Raw genomic sequence first — 20,756 nt, 5'->3', positions numbered from 1 at the left:
TGCACATCGTCTTTCAGTTTGTGCGTTAATTCCGTCGCGAAAAGAGTGCTGTTTTCTGAGTTTTGAAGTACCGATCCTTCTCCGAAGCTTCCGCATATTACAGTGGTATCAGAGCCTACTTCAAGGACGAAGATTCAGCAAAGAAATCCAGAAAATTTTTCGCTCGTGTGGTTGGTTTTTAGACGCCGGTGGCCTACCCTTTTCGGAGTGACTCCTGTCCCTCGAAGGACGGTTGGTTTTTAGCCTCCGGAAGCCTCCGGAAGTCTCCCACACAGATAGTGGATGGTCAGATTGCGTTCCGGAAAGGAACTGCATATTCCCGCTATGGCGAGCTTTGGCGACGAGAGAGAACCAGAACCATGGGACCAGAGTGCACCAGGCAGCCCAGCTAGGGCACCCGGCTTGAGTGTACAAGACATGTTCCAGCAGATGATGCGAGCAATCGCAGACCAGACAACCAAGTTGGACGAGCAGAAGGCGCGGATTTTGGCTCTGGAGGAGCGTTCTCGCTCTCCAGCGTCGCGTTTTCCATCTCCTCCTCCCTCTCCTTCCGTACCCCAGATACCAGATCCTCGTCACAGGGACCCTCTCGAGGGGTCACAGCCGCAGTCAAGCTCCTTGCTTGAGAGGCAGATACGGGCATTGGAGATTCGACAACGAGAAGACGAAGCCATGCGACGAGTGGAACACGAGCATTACCTCCGAGCTTTGGACGCCAGATTGACACCGGCGGCGCCCTCGAATCATTTTCCCGAGAAAATGAACTTCAGTAAGTATAATGGTAAACTCGATCCCACTACTCTGTATTCATGGTTACATCAATTTGAAGCTTACTTTGCCGCAGTTAGGAAATCAGATATTGACAAAGTGATCTTAGCCAGTTGGTATTTGGAAGGTGAGGCCATTCCTTGGTGGACTCAGTGGGCTCACGCCCACACCAGATCAGGTATGGCAGCTTATGGGTGGGACGAGTTCGTCCGTGACCTTAAGCAGCGGTTTTTACCGCCCCACTACCTTGAGCGACTCGAAGACGAGTTCAGGGGAGCGCGTCAGAACGCGCAACCAGTCCTTCAGTTTGCCAATAGAATTTCGACCTTGTGTCTACAGTTAGGCTTATCTGATGCGGACAAGAAAGGGCAGTTTTTGTATGGCCTGGACACGCAAATCCAGTGGGAGGTGCGTATGTTTAGGCCAGCCACCTTTGAGGACGCACTCTCGCTTGCGCAGAGTGCAGAAATGAAACACAATGGTGGCAAGCCCAAGACTTCCCAGCCGGCTTCTCCCAAGGCTAACACCTCGGGGGGCAAAAGCCAGAACCAGACGGGGTCTTCCCCAGGACAGAGCCCGGGAGCCTCTGGCTCCAAGAACTCGAACAATGCGTCTAAGCTTACTCCAGACCAGAAAGCGGAGGCAGGCAAGACAGGTGGCAAGTTGAGTGCTGAGGAGCTTGCTCAGTACAGGAAGGAGGGTAGATGTTACTTTTGTCACACAAAAGGACATACTTCTCGGGATTGTCCGAAGAAGCCTCCAAAGCCCGCCGCCGCCTCCACAGCTTCCGTGGTGAGCACAGCTCCCACACAGACGCCAGCGGCGACCCCTAGTTCTTCAAACCCCGGTGCTTCAGTTGGAGCAATTATTAGCCGGGAGCTCGAAGATAAGCAGAAGGGCGCCCATGACCAGGAGTATGAGCGCAACGAATTGCTCAAGTCCTTTGGCTACATAGGTGGCCAGAGAGTCGTTGTCTTGTTTGACAGCGGCAGCACGGAGGATGTGATCACGGAAGAGGCCGCTAGGCGTGCCCGCTTCGAGCTCACTCCGGTGGACAAACAAGTTGAGGGATTTAGCACAGGTATGACTACGAGCGTCAAGTATGAAGCTCTAGGTGCTAAGTTAGTGATTCAGGGCATAGAGTTTGTGCGTGACTTTATGGTTGCCCCTCTTGTAGGAGCAGACATAATTTTGGGTATCCAGTGGTTTCACAAGTTCCTTCCTGATGTCAAGTGGGACAAGCACACGTTCCAGATTGATCGGAATGTGTCAAACACCCCTGTGACCATTAAGTGTGAGCCAGGTATTCCAAACTTTCCGCTCATAAGCCACTTGCAGGCTAAGAGAGCAGTCAGGAAAGGCGCACAGTGTGCGATGATTTACATCCAGACAGCCCAGACGGTGGCCAGTGCTTCCGAGAAGTACTCGGTTCTCCATGAAAAGTTCCAGAAGATTTTTCTTCGGGACAGTCTTCCTCCCCAGCTTCCCCCGTCCAGACCGGAGGATCACAAGATTGATCTCCTCCCAGGCTCGGAACCCCCGAGCAAGTTTCCGTATCGCCTTTCTAAGGCAATGGAATCGGAGTTGGACCGCCAACTCCAAGAATTGTTGCAAGCTGGCTTCATCCGCCCCAGCGTGTCGCCGTTTGCAGCACCGATCTTATTTGTCAAGAAGAAAGATGGGTCTTCTCGGTTGTGTGTCGATTATCGTGCACTCAACAAGCTGACTATCAAGAGCAGATTCCCGATGCCTCGAATTGACTATATTCTCGAGAGGCTGAATGGAGCTAAGGTGTTCTCTAAATTGGATTTAAAGAGTGGGTACCACCAGGTTCGGATTGTTGAGGGGGACATCCCCAAGACAGCTTTCCGTACAGAACGGGCCCACTATGAATTTGTGGTCATGCCATTTGGTTTGACGAACGCCCCAGCTACATTTAACCACATGATGATGCGTATTTTCCGGGAGTTGATTGGAGTGTGTGTGTTCATATTTCTGGACGACATACTCATATTTTCAGCTACAGTTGAGCAGCATGACATTGATGTGGAGAAAGTCCTTAAGTTGCTGGAAAGCAACGAGCTCTATATCAATGAAAAGAAGTCAGAATTTTATCTGTTCCAGGTACATTACTTGGGATATATAATCAGTGCCGAAGGCATTCGACTTGATCCGGCTAAAGTGGCCGAGATTGTGAACTGGGAAGTACCTCAGACTGCTTATGACATTAGATCATTTGTGGGTATATGCCAGGCATATTCCACCCACATTGACAGGTTTTCTGATCTCTCAGCAGACCTCACCGATCTGCTAAAGGGAGTGAAAACAAGGAGGCAAAAGATTCGAATGACTCCACGAGCGTTGGAGGCATTCCAGAACCTCAAGGTGGCTTTGTCTGAAGCGCCTTGTTTAGCCCTTGCCTCATGGGACGAACCATTTCAGGTGATCACCGATGCGAGTAACATCGCAATTGGAGGTGTATTGCAACAGAATGGTCATCCGGTAGCTTACATGTCTCGTAAGTTACTGCCCGCCGAAAAGAACTACTCAGTCTACGATCGTGAACTCCTAGCAGTTATACAGGCCTTGAAACATTGGAAACATTTCCTGTATGGCCGTGACTTCGAGGTTCGCACTGACCATCAGGCATTGCGCTGGATTCAGACGATGCCCAGTGCACAGTGGAGTGATCGACAGCACCGCTGGAGTCAGATATTCCAGCAGTTTGGTGGCATGATTGAGTACCTTCCAGGAAAGGCCAATCCAGTGGCCGATGCTTTGAGCAGGAAGGGACAAGTATCTACGATTCAGACCACTAGACTAGACCTTGTTGGTACTGGACTAGAAGACATGAAGCACACGTACGCGGATTCCGAGGAATTCGGTACGCAGTGGGAACAGGCATTGGATGCCACAGGACCATGCCATTTTCTGATACGCGATGGTTGGCTTTACTACAAAGGCCGACTGTGTGTCATGAAAACATTCCGGGCAGCTCTTCTCCATGATGCCCATGACGCCATTACAGGTGGTCATAGGGGCATGAATTCGACTCTGGAGAAATTAGAACGGCAATACTATTGGCCAAAGATGAGGCGTGATGTGTTTACCTATGTACAACGCTGTGACATTTGTCAAAAGGTGAAAGCTCCTCGTGGAAAGAAGATAGGGTTGTTACAGCCTTTGCCAATTCCTGAGGGTCCTTTCCAAGACATTTCGATGGACTTTGTCACAAATCTGCCTCCCAGTCCGAGTAAGCGTAATACACAGTGTTTGACTATTGTTGACAGGTTCAGCAAATTTGTGATGCTTATTCCTTGCAGGGCCAATGTGACCGCCGAGGATGTTGCCCAGCTTTTCATTCGGCATTGGTACCCGATTGGTGGGATTCCTAGAACCATAGTGTCAGACCGAGATGCCAAGTTTACCAGTCATTTTTGGAGGGCATTGTTTGATAATTTTGGTACTAAGTTGAATTTTTCCAGTGCATTCCATCCACAGACAGATGGCCAGACAGAGATATACAACCAGTTGGCCTTTGATGTGCTGAAGTGTTACGTCCACGATCAGCAAGGTAAGTGGGAATCGTTTTTGCCTTTAGTTCAAGCTGTTCTGAATGACTCTTTTTCTTCAGCTATTGGCAGGACTCCATATGAGGCAGCGTTTGGAAGGCCTTTCCAGTCGTTGTTAACCAGGACCTCGTCTTCAGTACCGGAGGCGAACAGAGTGACGGAGTCTTACCAGGAGATACTAGAGTCCGTCAAAGACAGATTGGCTAAAGCGCAAGAGGCCTACACTCGACAGGCCAATAAAGACCGAAGGGACATGAAGTTTTCGGAAGGAGATTGGGTATATCTTCGGATTATGAAGCAAAGATTAAAGCAGGTGGGCAAGCGATGCCCAAAGTTGTCTTTCAGGAGCTTCGGACCCTTCCCCATCCGGAAAAAGATTAATGAGGTGTCTATGCAGTTAAAGCTACCTCCGAGTTGGACTATGCACGATGTATTTCATGTCAGTTGGTTAAAGCCATATGCAGGTCCACCCCCTTCAGAGGTCAAAGACGAAGCGGAACCAGACATCATTGATGAAGCAGAGGTAATGGTTCCCGAACAGATCCTTCTGCACCGTTTCAAGCATGGCTCAGGCCGAAGACTACGACAGTTCCTCACGAAGTTTCAAGACCGAGGAACTCATGAAGCGGTATGGCTCGACAAGGAATTTTTCGAAGACTATCCGGCTTTATTGACGGATTATTTGGAGGCTATGCAGCTTCCGTCAAGTTAAGCAGAAGGGGATGTCACGTGCATCCCGCACTTGGATGCCACGTAGACATTCTGTACAGAAGGTGCAGGACCTGGGATGGTGAACTGGTCCCATGTGAGCCCAGTCCGGGACGAGTCAGCCAGGGATCCATCTCAGTCGTCCGAGGTCAGGTGTGCATTTTCCTGCACATGAGTCCAAGGTCAGGTGTGCAATGTCCTGCACAAGAAGCAGTGCCAGTCCGCGCTGTGAGTCTCCCTCTGGAATGATGTCAGATGTGCTGAGTATCTGGTTTGCAACTGGATGCCAGGCTTCTGTAGGCATGTAGTTTGCATGTAGAGATGGGGCCAGCCCATAGGGCTACCCCAGTGTAGGTATTTGCATATGCATACTTTGATGGGCATGGGGGAGGTGTAGAACCACCCCCAAGGGGCCAGGAGGGCCCAAGACCTTGCCCACCAGCCAAGGCAAGGGCTGGAGGGGCAGTCGGCCAGCTCCAGAGCCTCTGGACAGGCAGCCGACAGGGGGTATAAGCCCTAGGCAGCAGTCGGCCAGGTGTGGGGGGCAGCCCCACACCTCTGCGTTGAATGCCCAGCAGCCAGAAGGCTGTCCCAGAGTCATGCGCAGGCTGGACAGGCTCCAAACCAGTGTGAAAACACTTTAATAGAGTGTGAAAGCATTTTATTGCTTGGAATTCAGTCGTGGGACTTCATAAAGCCAGCCGACTGCATGTTAGGAGGGGTATAAAAGCCCAAGTCATATTTCATTAGAAGCATCTCACAATTCACCAAGAGCTCCAAGCAACCAAGGGCCAGGACAGCCAAGAACATTGCTAAAGCTAAGGGGTGAAGGACTGAAGGTCAAGGGCAGGTTTTCCAGCCAAGAAAAGGTCAAGTACTTTGTATTTGTTTCAGATTTACATCATTCTAATAAAGCAAATACACCATCCGTGGTAGGGGCCCTACAGAGGGTAATTGGGACCCAATACTGTGTCCTCTCCATCTCCCCTTTCTCTCTCTATTTTTCTGCACATCGTCTTTCAGTTTGTGCGTTAATTCCGTCGCGAAAAGAGTGCTGTTTTCTGAGTTTTGAAGTACCGATCCTTCTCCGAAGCTTCCGCATATTACACTTGGAGAAGGACATGGAATCTCTGTCGGCAGCATGACTTGGCGCTGTCGGCTGCATACAGATGTTGTCAGCTGTACCAGAGGGGCAAGGCGGTTGCAGGCGTTCCAGATTCAGGCATTTATGACCGACTGCTGGTCGGCCAGCACTCCAAGAAAATCCAAGAGCCTGTAAATATGCGTGTATGCCCATTGATGAACTCATTCATTCCTTTATGGAATGGGTCCCTAGTATAGTAGTAGTTTTGGTGATATTCACCTTTTCCAAGAAGGCAGTCTAGGGCTGTGGAAGGGTGAAACCGGCCTCTGATAGAAAACCAGAGTGCGGTAAGAGCTAACACCCGTCCACTTGTAGTCTAGATGATAAACAAAACACAGATTGGGGCTAGAGTGCCCAAATCTGAATACACAGCGACACCTGTTGGCCCCAAAGCTTGGCGCCCCTTGCGGTATTTCTTTATTCCATTATAATAATATGTATGGCTGAGTACAACACAAAAACCAGCCAAGAGTTTACACCTGTAGTCCAATCTGACTGCCCACAAATCCTTCTCAGCACAGAGGATCTATGCACACAGATCTGTGTCTTCAAACAACACACTGTGCCTCCCTCTGATCAGCCAAGTTCACAAAGCAGGCCAGCCATGGGCATACATCTGGCATAACTCATAAGCATGATACATCTTCTCAGCTCAACATACATATGCTGTTCAATCCCTGTCTTAATCTCTTGTCAATCTGCTATACTCCTCCTCTCACAAGGAGCCAGATAATGCATACCTGTAGCAGACATCAAGCAATAGAAAGAGAGATAGATGAACAGAGTCAAGGCTTACCAAGTTCAGCTCGTGAAACAACTCTGGAGGAAACAACAGCACCAATCTGTGCCTGCAGGCACTTGAACCCACAATCCTGCTTCACACGTGTGCTTGCACTTGCCTGTATCTTCCTCCGGATGCTCACTCCTATGCTGTCCTTGAAAGTACAGATCTGTAAATCAGCACTGTACTTGATTGTACCGCCTCGGGATGCGTGCCAGGCGTTGTACTTGCATAAACAACCTGCTGTCCACTTCTGTACCAGCCTGAATCAGCATGCACAGGTCTGTCCAGCACCTGTAAACACTTCTGCAGCAACTGTACCTGCTGTACCTGACTGCCCGTACACTGTACGGCAGTCGTACAGGGGTGTACTTGCTGAAAAACAAACTGTGCAGCCTGCACAAGCCTTCTGCGCAGCCCAACAGTAGCTGTCCTGTGCGCCGCCAGCAGCAGAAGAGAAAGAGAGAGAGAGAGAGAGAGAGAGAGTCCAGTACTGGCCGTACAGTGCTGTACGGCTGGTTTCTTCAGAAAAACAGCAGCAATCTGCAGTAAAACAGCCGCCTTCTCCTCCTCTTCAGCTTTCCCACGATTGTACCCAAGCGCATGAAGGAAGCCTCTCCTTTTGCTACACGACTCCCCAAAAAGGGAGGAGAGAGAGTGAAGAGAGAGAAAACCTCCTTCCCAAGTTAATCCCTAGGGCCCCAACTTAATAAGTTCCCTAGGGCCACTAAGGCCTAGGGGCAACTTTAATAAACATTAAAAGTTAATGTTTTAATGTTCCCCCTTCACACCTAGGGTTGTCCACACATCTTTAAACACTGTCCGGGCACCCCCCATGTGAATCATAAAATATTCTGACCCTGCAACCACCATGCCCACACTTGTCCTGCTCCATTTTCACAGGGCCATGACATACCCCCCTCTTGAAAGATGGCAAGCGTCCTCGATTGCATTCTGGTGATGCATCAAAATATCCAAAGTGAAATATACAATATGGCAAGATCAGCGTCCCAATCTCTCTGAGCCATACACATGTATCATCATTCACTGCAAACCAATGGCATAGTAATAGTCCAAGTTGTATACCACTGTGAACCATACATATCCACAAAAATCTCGATGTGACTAGTACACATATATCATAGAAGTCCCATAAACAGATGTACTGTCAGCCTCAGTACCTTCGGATGAGATAAAATCTGCACCAAGCGACCTCTAGATGTCATCTGAGCCTGTCTGTATCAAGGGAGTGGAGGTGCTACCCCCCTCTTGAGCATCAGGTAATGCTCCAGACCCATGCTCTGCTGAACCTGAATGAGCCACAATAAGAGTCGGCTCTAACTCAAAGGCATCGAGATAAAGCTGCAAAACCTGAGGTGAATCTGTTAAGTCACCTTCCTCCATCCACTTCGCATCCATCGGTGAATAGTTCTTGAACTTCACAAGATAGCGACGGGAAACTTTACCTCGTACCTTCCTTTCTTTATGTGCCAGTATCTGCTCTGGAATCAGAACCTCATCAAGTTCCTCAACTTCCGGCTGAGCCTCATCTGATACATCCTCAGGCACATCCCCACGGAAAGGTCTAAGAAGACTCACGTGAAAAGCATTGTGAATCCTCCAGTGATCTGGTAACTTCAAACGATAGGTTACCTCACCAATCTTTTCCAAAACCTGAAAAGGCCCATAATATCTCATACTCAACTTAGGGAATAAGCGCTCTTTACCCTTCATCTTCTTGAGTCTAGCCTTTTCAAAACGCAAAAGAACCCAATCACCCAAAGCAAACTGTAAATCACGTCTGTGACGGTCTGCGGCTTTCTTTTGCTTCTGCTGAGTTTTCTGGAGGGCCAACTTAACTCTCCGATAAGCTTCATCCAAGCTCTCCACATACTGATCAGCCTCAAAAATCTTATCCTTTGTATGCAAAATGGGTGGTACTTTCTTCCCTCCTTCTACAATCTCAAAAGGCGCCTTGCCTGTCGAGCTATGTACAGTGTTGTTATATGCAAACTCCACCAAAGGAAGATACTTTTCCCATTGTTGCTTATGCTCTGACACATAACACTTGAGAAGATCCAACACTGTAGAGTTGGCCTCTTCTGACTGACCATCTGTCTGTGGATGAAATGACGATGAAAACTTGAGAGTTGTACCCATGTTGTCAAACAACCCTCTCCAAAACAAACTCGTCATCCGTGGATCACGGTCACTAATGATAGACGTAGGCAAGCCATGATACTTGAAGATGTTCGCCATGAACAACTTCACCATATGATCCACTTTAATTGTCTTCCGCACGGGAATGAAATGTGCCTGCTTACTGAACCTGCATATGATAGTCCAGATGCCATCATTTCCCGTTTGTGTCCGTGGAAGATCAAATACAAAATCCATGGCAATGCTCTCCCAAGGTCTATCCGGAATAGGTAAAGGCTGTAATAACCCTGGTGTCTTCTGACGGTCAAACTTTACCTTCTGACATACGATGCATTGCCTCACAAAGGCATCAACATCTCTTCGCAAGGTTGGCCAATAAAAGAAAGTCTCCACTGCTTTGACCATGGCGTCAATACCTCTATGACCTGCATACGGTGGAGCATGACTTTCAATCATAACCTTGAGTCGCAATGGCCTGGTAACACACAGTCTGCCATGCATCAATAAAAACCCATCTCTGAGAGTGTAATGCTCATGCCACTGACCCTCAGACATCTGATCATACAACCTTTCAAAATCCTCATCATGGGCATACTGCTCTTTCATTTCATCAAGCTCATGATGATAAGCAAGTGAAACTGCAGAGACCTGTGGCTTGCGTGACAAAGCATCTGCCACTACATTCTTTTTGCCTTCCACATGCACAATCTGAAAGTGAAACATTGACAAAAAGTTTGCCCAACGCATATGCTTCTCTGAAAGCTTAGTCTGCGTGAGGAAATATCGCAAGGTCTGATGATCTGTCTGTACAGTGAAATCAGCCCCAAGCAAGTAGTGTTTCCATGTAGAAAGAGCGTGAATTACAGCCAACATCTCTTTCTCATACACCTGCAAATGCTTCTCGGCATCTTGCAAAACTCTACTCTCATAGGCTATCACATGTCCCTCTTGCATGAGAACTGCACCAATGCTACTTCCACATGCATCACACTGGACAACAAAAGCCTTTCGGAGGTCCGGTAACACCAATACTGGGTCCGAAGTAAGCTTTTCTTTGAGCTTTTTGAATGCTGTAATTTCCCGATCAGCCCATCTAAACGGAGTTGCTTTCTTCGTCAAAGCATGAAGAGGCGAAGCAATTTCAGCAAAGTGCCGTATGTAACGCCTGTAATAGGAACACAATCCTAGAAAGCTGCGTACATCATGCACGGTCCTCAAAGCTGGCCAATTAAGTATTGCTTCTACCTTGGCTGGATCCATACGGACTCCATGACCAGACACAATATGCCCCAAGAAATGTATCTCCTGCAAGAAAAACTCACTCTTCTTGCCATTAACCACCAATCTATGGTTTCTGAGTTCTGCAAACACAATGGCCAAATGCCTTCTATGCTCTTCCTCAGTTTGTGAATGCACAATCATATCATCAAAGAATGTGCCCACAAACTCTCTATGAGGTCTGAAAATCCTGTCCATCATTCTGTTAAATGTGGCAGGCGCATTTGTCAAACCAAAGGGCATAACCAAGAACTCATACAACCCAAACGTGGTTCGGAATGCTGTCGTATGCACATCCTCGGGTCTAATGCGTATCTGATGATACCCGCTTTTCAAGTCAATACGACTAAAAACGGTGGAGCCCTGTAAGCGGTCCAAGATGTCATCGATCCTCGGTATGGGGAATCGATTCTTGATGGTATTCTTATTCAGCGCCCTGTAATCTATACACATGCGCCAAGAACCATCCTTCTTCTGCACTAAGAGCACAGGTGAGCAAAAGGGTGATGAGCTAGGCTGTATCAACCCCTTATTCAAGAGCTCCTGCACCTGACTCATAATCTCTTCCTGTTGGGCTGCACTAACACGATACGGCGGTCTATTCGGTGGAGTACTACCAGGAATCAGATCTATGGCATGATCTTCTGGCCTCTCAGGAGGTAATTCTCCTGGCAATGACTCGGAAAAACAGTCTTGAAACCCACTTAAGAAATCAGCCCTGTCCTTATCTAACATTGACAAATTAGACTTAGACTCATCATCCTGTGCATCCTTTACATAAATCAAGTACGCGGAAAGATGCTTTTTCATTACTGATGAAATCGCCGAAGCGGATACAATAGGAACAGATTCCCCTTTGAGTTTTACATCCAATACATGCTCTTTTCCTCTATGAGTCAGAGTAATTTTCCTATTGTAAGTATCCACCACCGCATGTACCCTGTGGCACCATGGCATCCCCAACAAAACATCACAGCCATCCAAAGGCATGATGAAGAACTCTTCGCTGTCCACATAACCCTGCAAATGAAGCCGAAGCTTCCCAATAATAGGAGTAACAGGTTCTGAATATCCTGGACAAGCCATATTAGCCTCATGTAACGGCCCCATCTCCTCTGCGCGAATCCCCAATCGGCCAGCCAAATCTGGTGAAATGAAGTTGGCTCTAGCACCTGTGTCAAAGAAGATCAAAGCATTCTGATCTCTCACTTTGCCCCATGCCCTGCACAACTCTGTAGCTTCACCACTTAGCTGCTCCCCCACAAGATCAGGAACTAAGCCTGCAGAAGGCTTTTGTTTCTTTGGCTTGGGCTCTCCTTTATTGTCAGGGTCCTTCTTGGACGTTCTCTTGGGACAATTGAATGACATATGCCCCTCTTCAGTACAGTAAAAACACTTTTGAGCATCTCTCAAAGCCTGTCTTTCCTCAGAAGTCCTCTTGGGCATTGGCAACTTCTTATACTTTGTCTCTGAAGACCCTTTAGCATCACGAGAAGCATGCCCAAATTTTTCAGCTTTCTTGCTCAATTTCTTACTGCCCTTAAATCCAGATGAACCACCTGTGAGTAACGCATTAGCTGTCATAGCATTTTCAATCATCTGTGACATGTTCGTTACTCTTGTCTTTATACAATAATCTCGTACCTCCTTGGGCAGCCCACAACAATACTTCTCAACCTGCTCAGATAATGGCACGGCACGATAAGAAGTCACTGGGAGTAGAGCTTCCCAAAACTTCTTGTTATAATCCTCCAAACTATCACACTTTGAAGCATCCAGCTTGTGCCATGCGGTCATAACATCCACCTCAAATGTAGATGTGAGCCATACGGAAGAGAAAACCTGTTTGAATTGGACCCATGTGGTGGGTGCTATGCCCTGTAAAAGAAGAGTAGACCACCACTGCAAAGCATTGCCCTTGAGAAAAGTGGCAGCTTTCCTCACCTTTGAGGACTCTGTATAATTCCCACCAGAGAAAGCAGCATCAAACTGCTGTAAAAAGGTAAGTGCCTTCAATTTATCCTTGGCTCCACTGAAAGTGTCAAACTTCACTGCAGCTCCCCCTTCCTTGTAATCCTTCGCCTTTCCCATAGGCGTTAGATTATCATATGGAAGTTGTTTCGTGAGATTGCTGCCCCCAACATTCATACCCATCATTGGGTCAACATTTCCCATTCCAACACCAGGCATACCATACATCCCAGCCATGTTTCCATACATTCCATGCTGCATACCGGGCTGCATGCCACCAAACATATTGCCTTGCATCCCAGGTTGCATGCTTCCAAACACATTTCCTTGCATACCGGACTGCATACCACCATACATATTCCCTTGCATGCCAGGCTGAAAATTGGCTCCAAAAGGCCCATACATACCCATGCCTCCCTGAGGATAACCCCCAGTCATGGATTGAAACACTGAGCCACCACCAAAATAACCTGGATGCATGTTCTGCTGAGGAATAGGTGGCTGTCCATAGAAGGAACTCTGTGGGTTAGCACCAAAAGCATGCTGCATATTCGGAAACTGGGCAGGAGATGGATCCTGTGGAGTGGTACCACTATGACCATGAGAAAGATTCTTCGATCGAACCTTCTTCTTCTTTTTCTGGGGCTCTGTGCGGGGCTCTGTGCGAGATCTCATAAATTCAGCAAATCTCTCGCTCTGTGTGAGCTGCATAAAAGTATCCATAACACCAGCCAAGCGATCTTTGAACCGAGCATCATCATCCTCTTTATCATGCACATCTTCTGGCTGTGTTACATCCTCATAAGGCTCAACATCTGCAGCCTGTTCTCCTGCAAAAATATCCTCAGATACATCTCTTTCAGGAGAAGACTCTTGCTCTTCTTCTTCTTGATAGAAGTACTCTTCCTCTGTATCAGACATGATTGCTGAATTTTCAGCGATGGCTTTTTCCAAAACAACCACGAGCTCACCCCCTTCAGAAAGTTGATGATTGGTCCCGGCAACGGAACCTTGAAACCGGCCTCTGATAGAAAACCAGAGTGCGGTAAGAGCTAACACCCGTCCACTTGTAGTCTAGATGATAAACAAAACACAGATTGGGGCTAGAGTGCCCAAATCTGAATACACAGCGACACCTGTTGGCCCCAAAGCTTGGCGCCCCTTGCGGTATTTCTTTATTCCATTATAATAATATGTATGGCTGAGTACAACACAAAAACCAGCCAAGAGTTTACACCTGTAGTCCAATCTGACTGCCCACAAATCCTTCTCAGCACAGAGGATCTATGCACACAGATCTGTGTCTTCAAACAACACACTGTGCCTCCCTCTGATCAGCCAAGTTCACAAAGCAGGCCAGCCATGGGCATACATCTGGCATAACTCATAAGCATGATACATCTTCTCAGCTCAACATACATATGCTGTTCAATCCCTGTCTTAATCTCTTATCAATCTGCTATACTCCTCCTCTCACAAGGAGCCAGATAATGCATACCTGTAGCAGACATCAAGCAATAGAAAGAGAGATAGATGAACAGAGTCAAGGCTTACCAAGTTCAGCTCGTGAAACAACTCTGGAGGAAACAACAGCACCAATCTGTGCCTGCAGGCACTTGAACCCACAATCCTGCTTCACACGTGTGCTTGCACTTGCCTGTATCTTCCTCCGGATGCTCACTCCTATGCTGTCCTTGAAAGTACAGATCTGTAAATCAGCACTGTACTTGATTGTACCGCCTCGGGATGCGTGCCAGGCGTTGTACTTGCATAAACAACCTGCTGTCCACTTCTGTACCAGCCTGAATCAGCATGCACAGGTCTGTCCAGCACCTGTAAACACTTCTGCAGCAACTGTACCTGCTGTACCTGACTGCCCGTACACTGTACGGCAGTCGTACAGGGGTGTACTTGCTGAAAAACAAACTGTGCAGCCTGCACAAGCCTTCTGCGCAGCCCAACAGTAGCTGTCCTGTGCGCCGCCAGCAGCAGAAGAGAAAGAGAGAGAGAGAGAGAGAGAGAGTCCAGTACTGGCCGTACAGTGCTGTACGGCTGGTTTCTTCAGAAAAACAGCAGCAATCTGCAGTAAAACAGCCGCCTTCTCCTCCTCTTCAGCTTTCCCACGATTGTACCCAAGCGCATGAAGGAAGCCTCTCCTTTTGCTACACGACTCCCCAAAAAGGGAGGAGAGAGAGTGAAGAGAGAGAAAACCTCCTTCCCAAGTTAATCCCTAGGGCCCCAACTTAATAAGTTCCCTAGGGCCACTAAGGCCTAGGGGCAACTTTAATAAACATTAAAAGTTAATGTTTTAATGTTCCCCCTTCACACCTAGGGTTGTCCACACATCTTTAAACACTGTCCGGGCACCCCCCATGTGAATCATAAAATATTCTGACCCTGCAACCACCATGCCCACACTTGTCCTGCTCCATTTTCACAGGGCCATGACAAAGGGTACCTTTTTGTACCATATGAAATATACTGAATTTCCAGCATTTCTCTCTCTCTCTACTCTCCCTTCTGTCTGCGTTTTTGCATCAGCATGTTCTCAAATAATGTTTAGGGCTGAAAGAAGACCCCCAGAGCTTCCGCGTGTTACATTGGTATCAGAGCATCAAGGTCAACAAAGCTAAACACTGATTCAGTCCCATATGATGGTGTACAGGTCAAAGGTACAGGAAAGTACACGGATACGAAGCCCAAGGCAAGGAACACAGGATCGGGAAGAGCTCCCAGGAGGTTTGTTGGTGGTGTTTCACAAAGCCAGGGGGGATGGCAGTCCTGTGAGCCAGATAGGTTCTCGGACAACGATCCCAAGGGAGGATTATCCTCCAAGGGGTGATGTGAGAGTGCTAGACTCATTTCTCAGGAATGAAGACCGAGACAGTGTTCAGAGTCAAGGCAAGAATGGATCGAGAACTAGATGGAACAGATGCATAGATATTATTCAGAGTCGGAGTGGTTTTGGAGACCGGGCCGAGTTTTCAGTGAAAAGGGTTGCCAGAGTTGGAAGGATGACAGAGGCACTTCGGGAAAAGATTGGGATGATGACAATCATCCAAGGAACAAGTTGGAAGCCCGTCATCAAGTTTAGCAGAGGGGGATGTCACGTGCAAGCATTGCCATGAACCATGGTTGTCACGGTACGAAAATACGATACCGTACGGGAATTTTTGGTACGATATGAAATTTTCGGATACCGTACGATAAAATACGGTTTTTATTTTTTACACTTACAAGCTATGGAGCTTCAAGCTTGAATGTGAGGGAAGGTTGGGAGAGGAGGAGTCTACAGTGCTTGAGAAACCAGTACATGGATATGTGTCTCTCCCGGTTGGATCTCCCGATTGTCTCCAAAAAAGAACCTGGATGGATAATGCAATACCAAAGGTCTCCCAGTGTAGCGTTTATGACTAAGGGACCGTCCTTGCACAAATACGAGGAGTGCATCTAGGGTGATAAGTTTAGGGACTCCTCTCTAGATCAAAATGGCCATGTCCAAATGTTCTCCCTCGTGCATAACTTTAGAATCTAATTGTCTAGCCTACCTATACCAGGGATCCCCAAGTGATGTAGCAAGATTCTCTCATCCTACCAATCAAGTGTACACTACCAGTCTACCTCGCCAGATTTTTTAGGTCTCTCCACAACCCCATATGGAATACTGAGTGGACACAAAAGTTGCGAAGTATTACGAGCATTTGGGATCTTCGTAAAGTAGGGTTTCTATTTTTTTTAAGCATTTGGAAATTTTTTTTTCAAGGGAAAAAAAATTTGGGAAAAGAAAAAAAAAACCAACTCGTACCATACGAATTCGTACGATATCGTACCGTACGACTCGTACGTACGAACAGGTTCGTACGCGTACGAGAAACAACTATGCCATGAACATTCCCAAAGCTAATAACGAAGGGGCAACCAAGAAAAAGATCATTAGAGCTAGGATTTGGAGCACAAGGTGCAGAATGTGGCTAGGGTGGACTTGGAGAAGGACGTGGAATCTCTGTTGACAACATGACTTGGTGCCGTCGGCTGCATACAGATGTTGTCGGCTATACCAGAGGGGCAAGGCGGTTGCAGGCGTTCCAGATTCAGGCATTTATGACTAATCGGCTGGCCGATTGCTGATCGGCCAGCACTCCAAGAAAATCCAAGAGCCTATAAATAGGCATGTATGCCCATTGATGAACTCATTCATTCCTTTATGGAATGGGTCCCTAGTATAGGAGTAGTTTTGGTGATATTCACCTTTTCCAAGAAGGCAGCCTAGGGCTGTAGAAGGGTACCTTTTTGTACCATATGAAATATCCTGAATTTCAGGCATTTCTCTCTCTCTCTCTCTCTCTCTCTACTCTCCCTTCTGTCTGCGTTTTTGCATCAGCATGTTCTCAAATGGTGTTTAGGGCTGAAAGAAGACCCCCAGAGCTTCCGCGTGTTACAAGTAGCCTCCTTCGGAAAAGATTTCCATGTGCTGCTTACTACGAATGCAAGAACTACAGTGTCCCTGCCTACTGTCAACATCTGGCAAGCCATCCACCATCTGGTATCGAAAAGCCCACCGCAACGCATCCACATTCAAGTGGCCAAAACGAAAATGCCACAAATCACCAATCTGAGTGCCTATCAGAGAAGAGAGTGCTGAGAGTTTGTAGATCCCATTCTCCACTCTGCCTTCCCAAACAACCTGGCCTGTTGCTTTGTCCCGTAGAGCAACAAAATGCTCATCAAACTCCACCCGGACGCCAGTCTTGCAAACCTCGTGCACTGGCAAACAATGAAAACCAAGTGCTCGGACATAAAGAACACGAGAGGAATGCTTCCCCCTTTGCCATCGGGAATAATCTCCATTCTACTCTCGATGTGAATCGGGATAGTGAAATTGTCGCCAATGAAAATGCAACCTGACTGCCATCGAAGATCCTGTAATAACTCTTGGGAAAGAGTCATGAACCTGGAAGCACCACTATCGAGAATCCACTCCCGAGTATCCCTAGCGATGAAACCAACTGCCTCCCTGCTCGAAGAAGATGAAGCATCTATGTCCATAATCTCCAAGTGCACAAAAGCTAGAGTCTTGACAGCTGCAGCTGAAGAATCAGCACTCTTCTCGGTACTCCGCTTAGGACATTTCCTTTGTTACGGGTCCGCTCGGTCTACAAAGCATCACGCTCTGAATCGGGTTTCTTCTCAAAAGACTTCTCCGATGAAGAATTCCCTTTGCCCTTATTGTTGTTGTTACGGCCTTTCGACCGTTGGCCAGTCAAGGTCTCAGAACCTCCGCCCTGTGGAGGGTTTGTAAAACACTCTTCTTGGTCAAAGACCAAGGGCACAAACTCCTCCCATGTGATAGTGCTAAGTCTCCCACTGGTGATCAAAGAGAAGTAGAAAGCTAAATATTGAGAGATCGGATGAGACAACAAAGTGATGGCCATTTCCTCTGAAGATATCTCCTTCCCAACCTGAGGAGCCTCCTACTAAAGAGCCTGCAGCTTGTTGATGTGCTCCCGCGTCATCGAAGACTTTGCACGATTCATCACCCACATCTGCACTTTCAAGGAAATCCCCTTCATGAGTGATAACCTGTTATACAAAGAAGCCAGGTCCCTTTCGCCAGTGTCATGCATTTGATATGATTAATCACCTATGGTGTGCAATTAAGGAAGATGAAAGAACGCACACAGACATTGACACAATCCCATAACTGTGCCTAAGTCTCTCATTCTTTCCTAGTAGAGGGTAAAAGCTCCCCGTCCTCCAACTCTGGCCATGGAACACCAACCACAATGAAATCAACCAAGTCATAAGACTCCAAGACAGACTCCATAATAACCTTCCAAATGCCATAGTTTGTTCCGTCCAATTGTCGATCCACCAGGAATGTGGGAAGAGTGAAAATCTTCACGTGCTTCTCTGCCATCTCAAGGATTCACAAGGTCTTGTGAAGGGAGGGTGGGTGGGAAAAAAATAAAAAAGAGACTACAAACACTATGCAAGGTGGTTGTCCAACAGTGATGGCTGTCTTTTATCCAATCTCCAAGCCCCGAACAGCCCAAGCAATCTCCAATCAACATCAAAAATCAACAAATCCTCAAGCTCCCACTGTCTCCAAGCTTCAAGCCACCTAGGGCTCTGATACCATGTCGGAATGCAGAGTGGAAAATGAGACAAGTGATGTGAGAAACAAAACGCAGAGGCGTAGAGAGAGAGAAGCTGTATAAACTCTGCTACATACAGCAGATATGCCCACCACTGAGTAAATGACCAGTCGGCTAGGACAAGTGCAGTCGGCCAGTGCAAGACAATCCCCACGATTAGAAAAAATATGGAAAAACATGAAAAAAATGAAAAAAAAAGGGAAGCTCCTACGCGGACACACCCACAACAAAGACCCTCACTGTACAGACAGGAGATAACTCCTAACACAACCATACGATGGTTATAATCAAAGGCAAGAAGCAAAATCGCGGTAAAAGCTTGTTTAAGCTCTATTTTACTTACTCAAGGTCCCAATACTAGTCATTATGGTCCGATGTCTCGATCTTACCACACACAATGTTTTTGTATGGATGGCAATGGAGCATAGTTGCATTTGATTAGCTATGAGGGATTGAGAAGTGAGATTGTGAAATCAAATGGAAGCTATGGCAGCAATCAATCAACCGCATCAAAGACAAAATCCAACCTTACTCATGCGCCCATGGACGTGCTGAACAAAAGATGCCAAGGACGACAACTGTACACATGCCCATGTGCAGCAGCCATGATGTGGCATGGTCTATATGCATGATTAACACGGAAGCCTGCAACAATGTCCGTACACATGTGCATGTGCAGCAGCAATCATGTGGCACGGTTTGTATGCATGATGCACATAAACTCGCAAACAAATGTCCATGTGCTGTATTGATCATGTGATACATGATGGAAATATAGACACCTACAGTGGCCATATAGACGCATGCCATAGCAATCATGTGGCATGCCATAGACTGGCCAAAAATGGTCGTGCACATGCCTGTGATCAAGTGATGACACATGATGGACATGAAGACACCGACAATGGTTGTAGCCATAACATTAAGTTTTAACAGGCACACATGCTCGAATCGAAAGAGGCTCCTACGATTAGAACAGAAGCTGCTGAAACAAACCATGGAAAAGCACAAAGCACAGGGACTTACGATGGGGAAATCTAACGGCGATCGCCTAGTCATCTTCTCTTCCTCCGGCGCCATGGATCGAGGCGAGCAGGGGATGCGCTTGCACGAACGCCTCCTCCGCAAGGAAAAGGAGAAGTTCGAGGCCGAATAGGAGGTCGAACAAGGGTTCGCAGGACTAGGGTTTCGAAAGAAAGAGTTTGCAGGGTTAGGGTTTTGAGAGCTAGCATTTGCAAGACATACAAAGTAAGGAGGGCTAAAAGGGTTAACGTTCGAGAAATAAGGGCTTAGAGATGGTGGCCTGCAGGAGAGAAGGGCAGCCATGGCCACTAGGAGCAACAGAGACCACAAGATTTCTTGAAGACGATGCTGACGTAGACTTGCCAGCTGGGCATCCCTTTTGGCTCCAAAAGCATCTTCAGAAATTCCTACGTGGCAGCGCTTTAATAGACACACAAGGAGCCGCCCATAACGTAGAGTTTGGGCCGGTCGGCCAATGTGGTTACGTATCACCGACGACCGCGAGTTAGTGCAATGGATAGAGGTGTTGCTAGGTCAACGGGTTCAAGCCTTCACTGTGCAAGTGGTGGCACGCATGGGTGTGTGTGTTGTACTTTCTAATTCCAGCAAATTCAAAAAAATACCAAAATGTAAAGTAGTTTTTGCAAAATGTAATTTATTTTCCTTCTACTCTTAAAAGTTTACATCTTGCTCTCTATATAACCACTTTACATCTTGCCACAAGTTTACATTTTCCTTCTGCTCGTAAAGTCTACATCTTGCTCTCCGTATATCTAGTTTACATCTTGCCACCGATTTACATTTTCCATCGTCTTTTGTTCAAGACCAACCTAGTTATTGTCATGCTTTGCAAAGGCCATGGCAACTTTGTTTGTTGTAGGTGTTCCCTCTCCCACCTCACGCTACCCATGCTTGGATTTACAAGATGGAGGGTAGCAATTGTTATACAGACGATTATGGTTAAATCTTAATTAATTAAAGACATTAGTTTAGAGATAGAAATTGGCTTATGTGCACTAGTGTGTACAAATTAAAGACATTAGTTTATAGAGAGAAATTGGCTTATGTGCACTAGTGTGTACAAATTTAATATACTCCATGCTAGGCTGATTAGAGATTGGAGGATAAAACTCAATTTTTAGAATAGAATTAAGGATTAGAGATGACTTAATTGTAGAGAGGGAAAGAGAGAGAGA

General features: G+C 47.1%; 1 protein-coding gene across 1 annotated transcript in view; it reads right to left on the bottom strand.

Annotated features, from left to right (window-relative positions):
• Positions 1–19,915, bottom strand: part of LOC147638135 (uncharacterized) — a 61,107-nt gene extending 41,192 nt beyond the window's left edge. Inside the window, exon 1 of the mRNA XM_086798052.1 lies at positions 19,564–19,915. Coding sequence (XP_086654178.1) covers positions 19,564–19,863 — 300 coding nt within the window. The 5' untranslated portion in view covers positions 19,864–19,915. The remainder of the gene's footprint in view (positions 1–19,563) is intronic.
• Between the last annotated feature and the right edge of the window lie 841 nt (positions 19,916–20,756).

This window comes from Cibotium barometz, chromosome 5 (genome assembly GCF_041138505.1).
Source record: "Cibotium barometz isolate CiBa-2024 chromosome 5, ASM4113850v1, whole genome shotgun sequence".
NCBI classification, from domain to species: Eukaryota; Viridiplantae; Streptophyta; class Polypodiopsida; order Cyatheales; family Cibotiaceae; genus Cibotium; species Cibotium barometz.
This window is presented reverse-complemented; position numbering and strand designations above follow the sequence as displayed.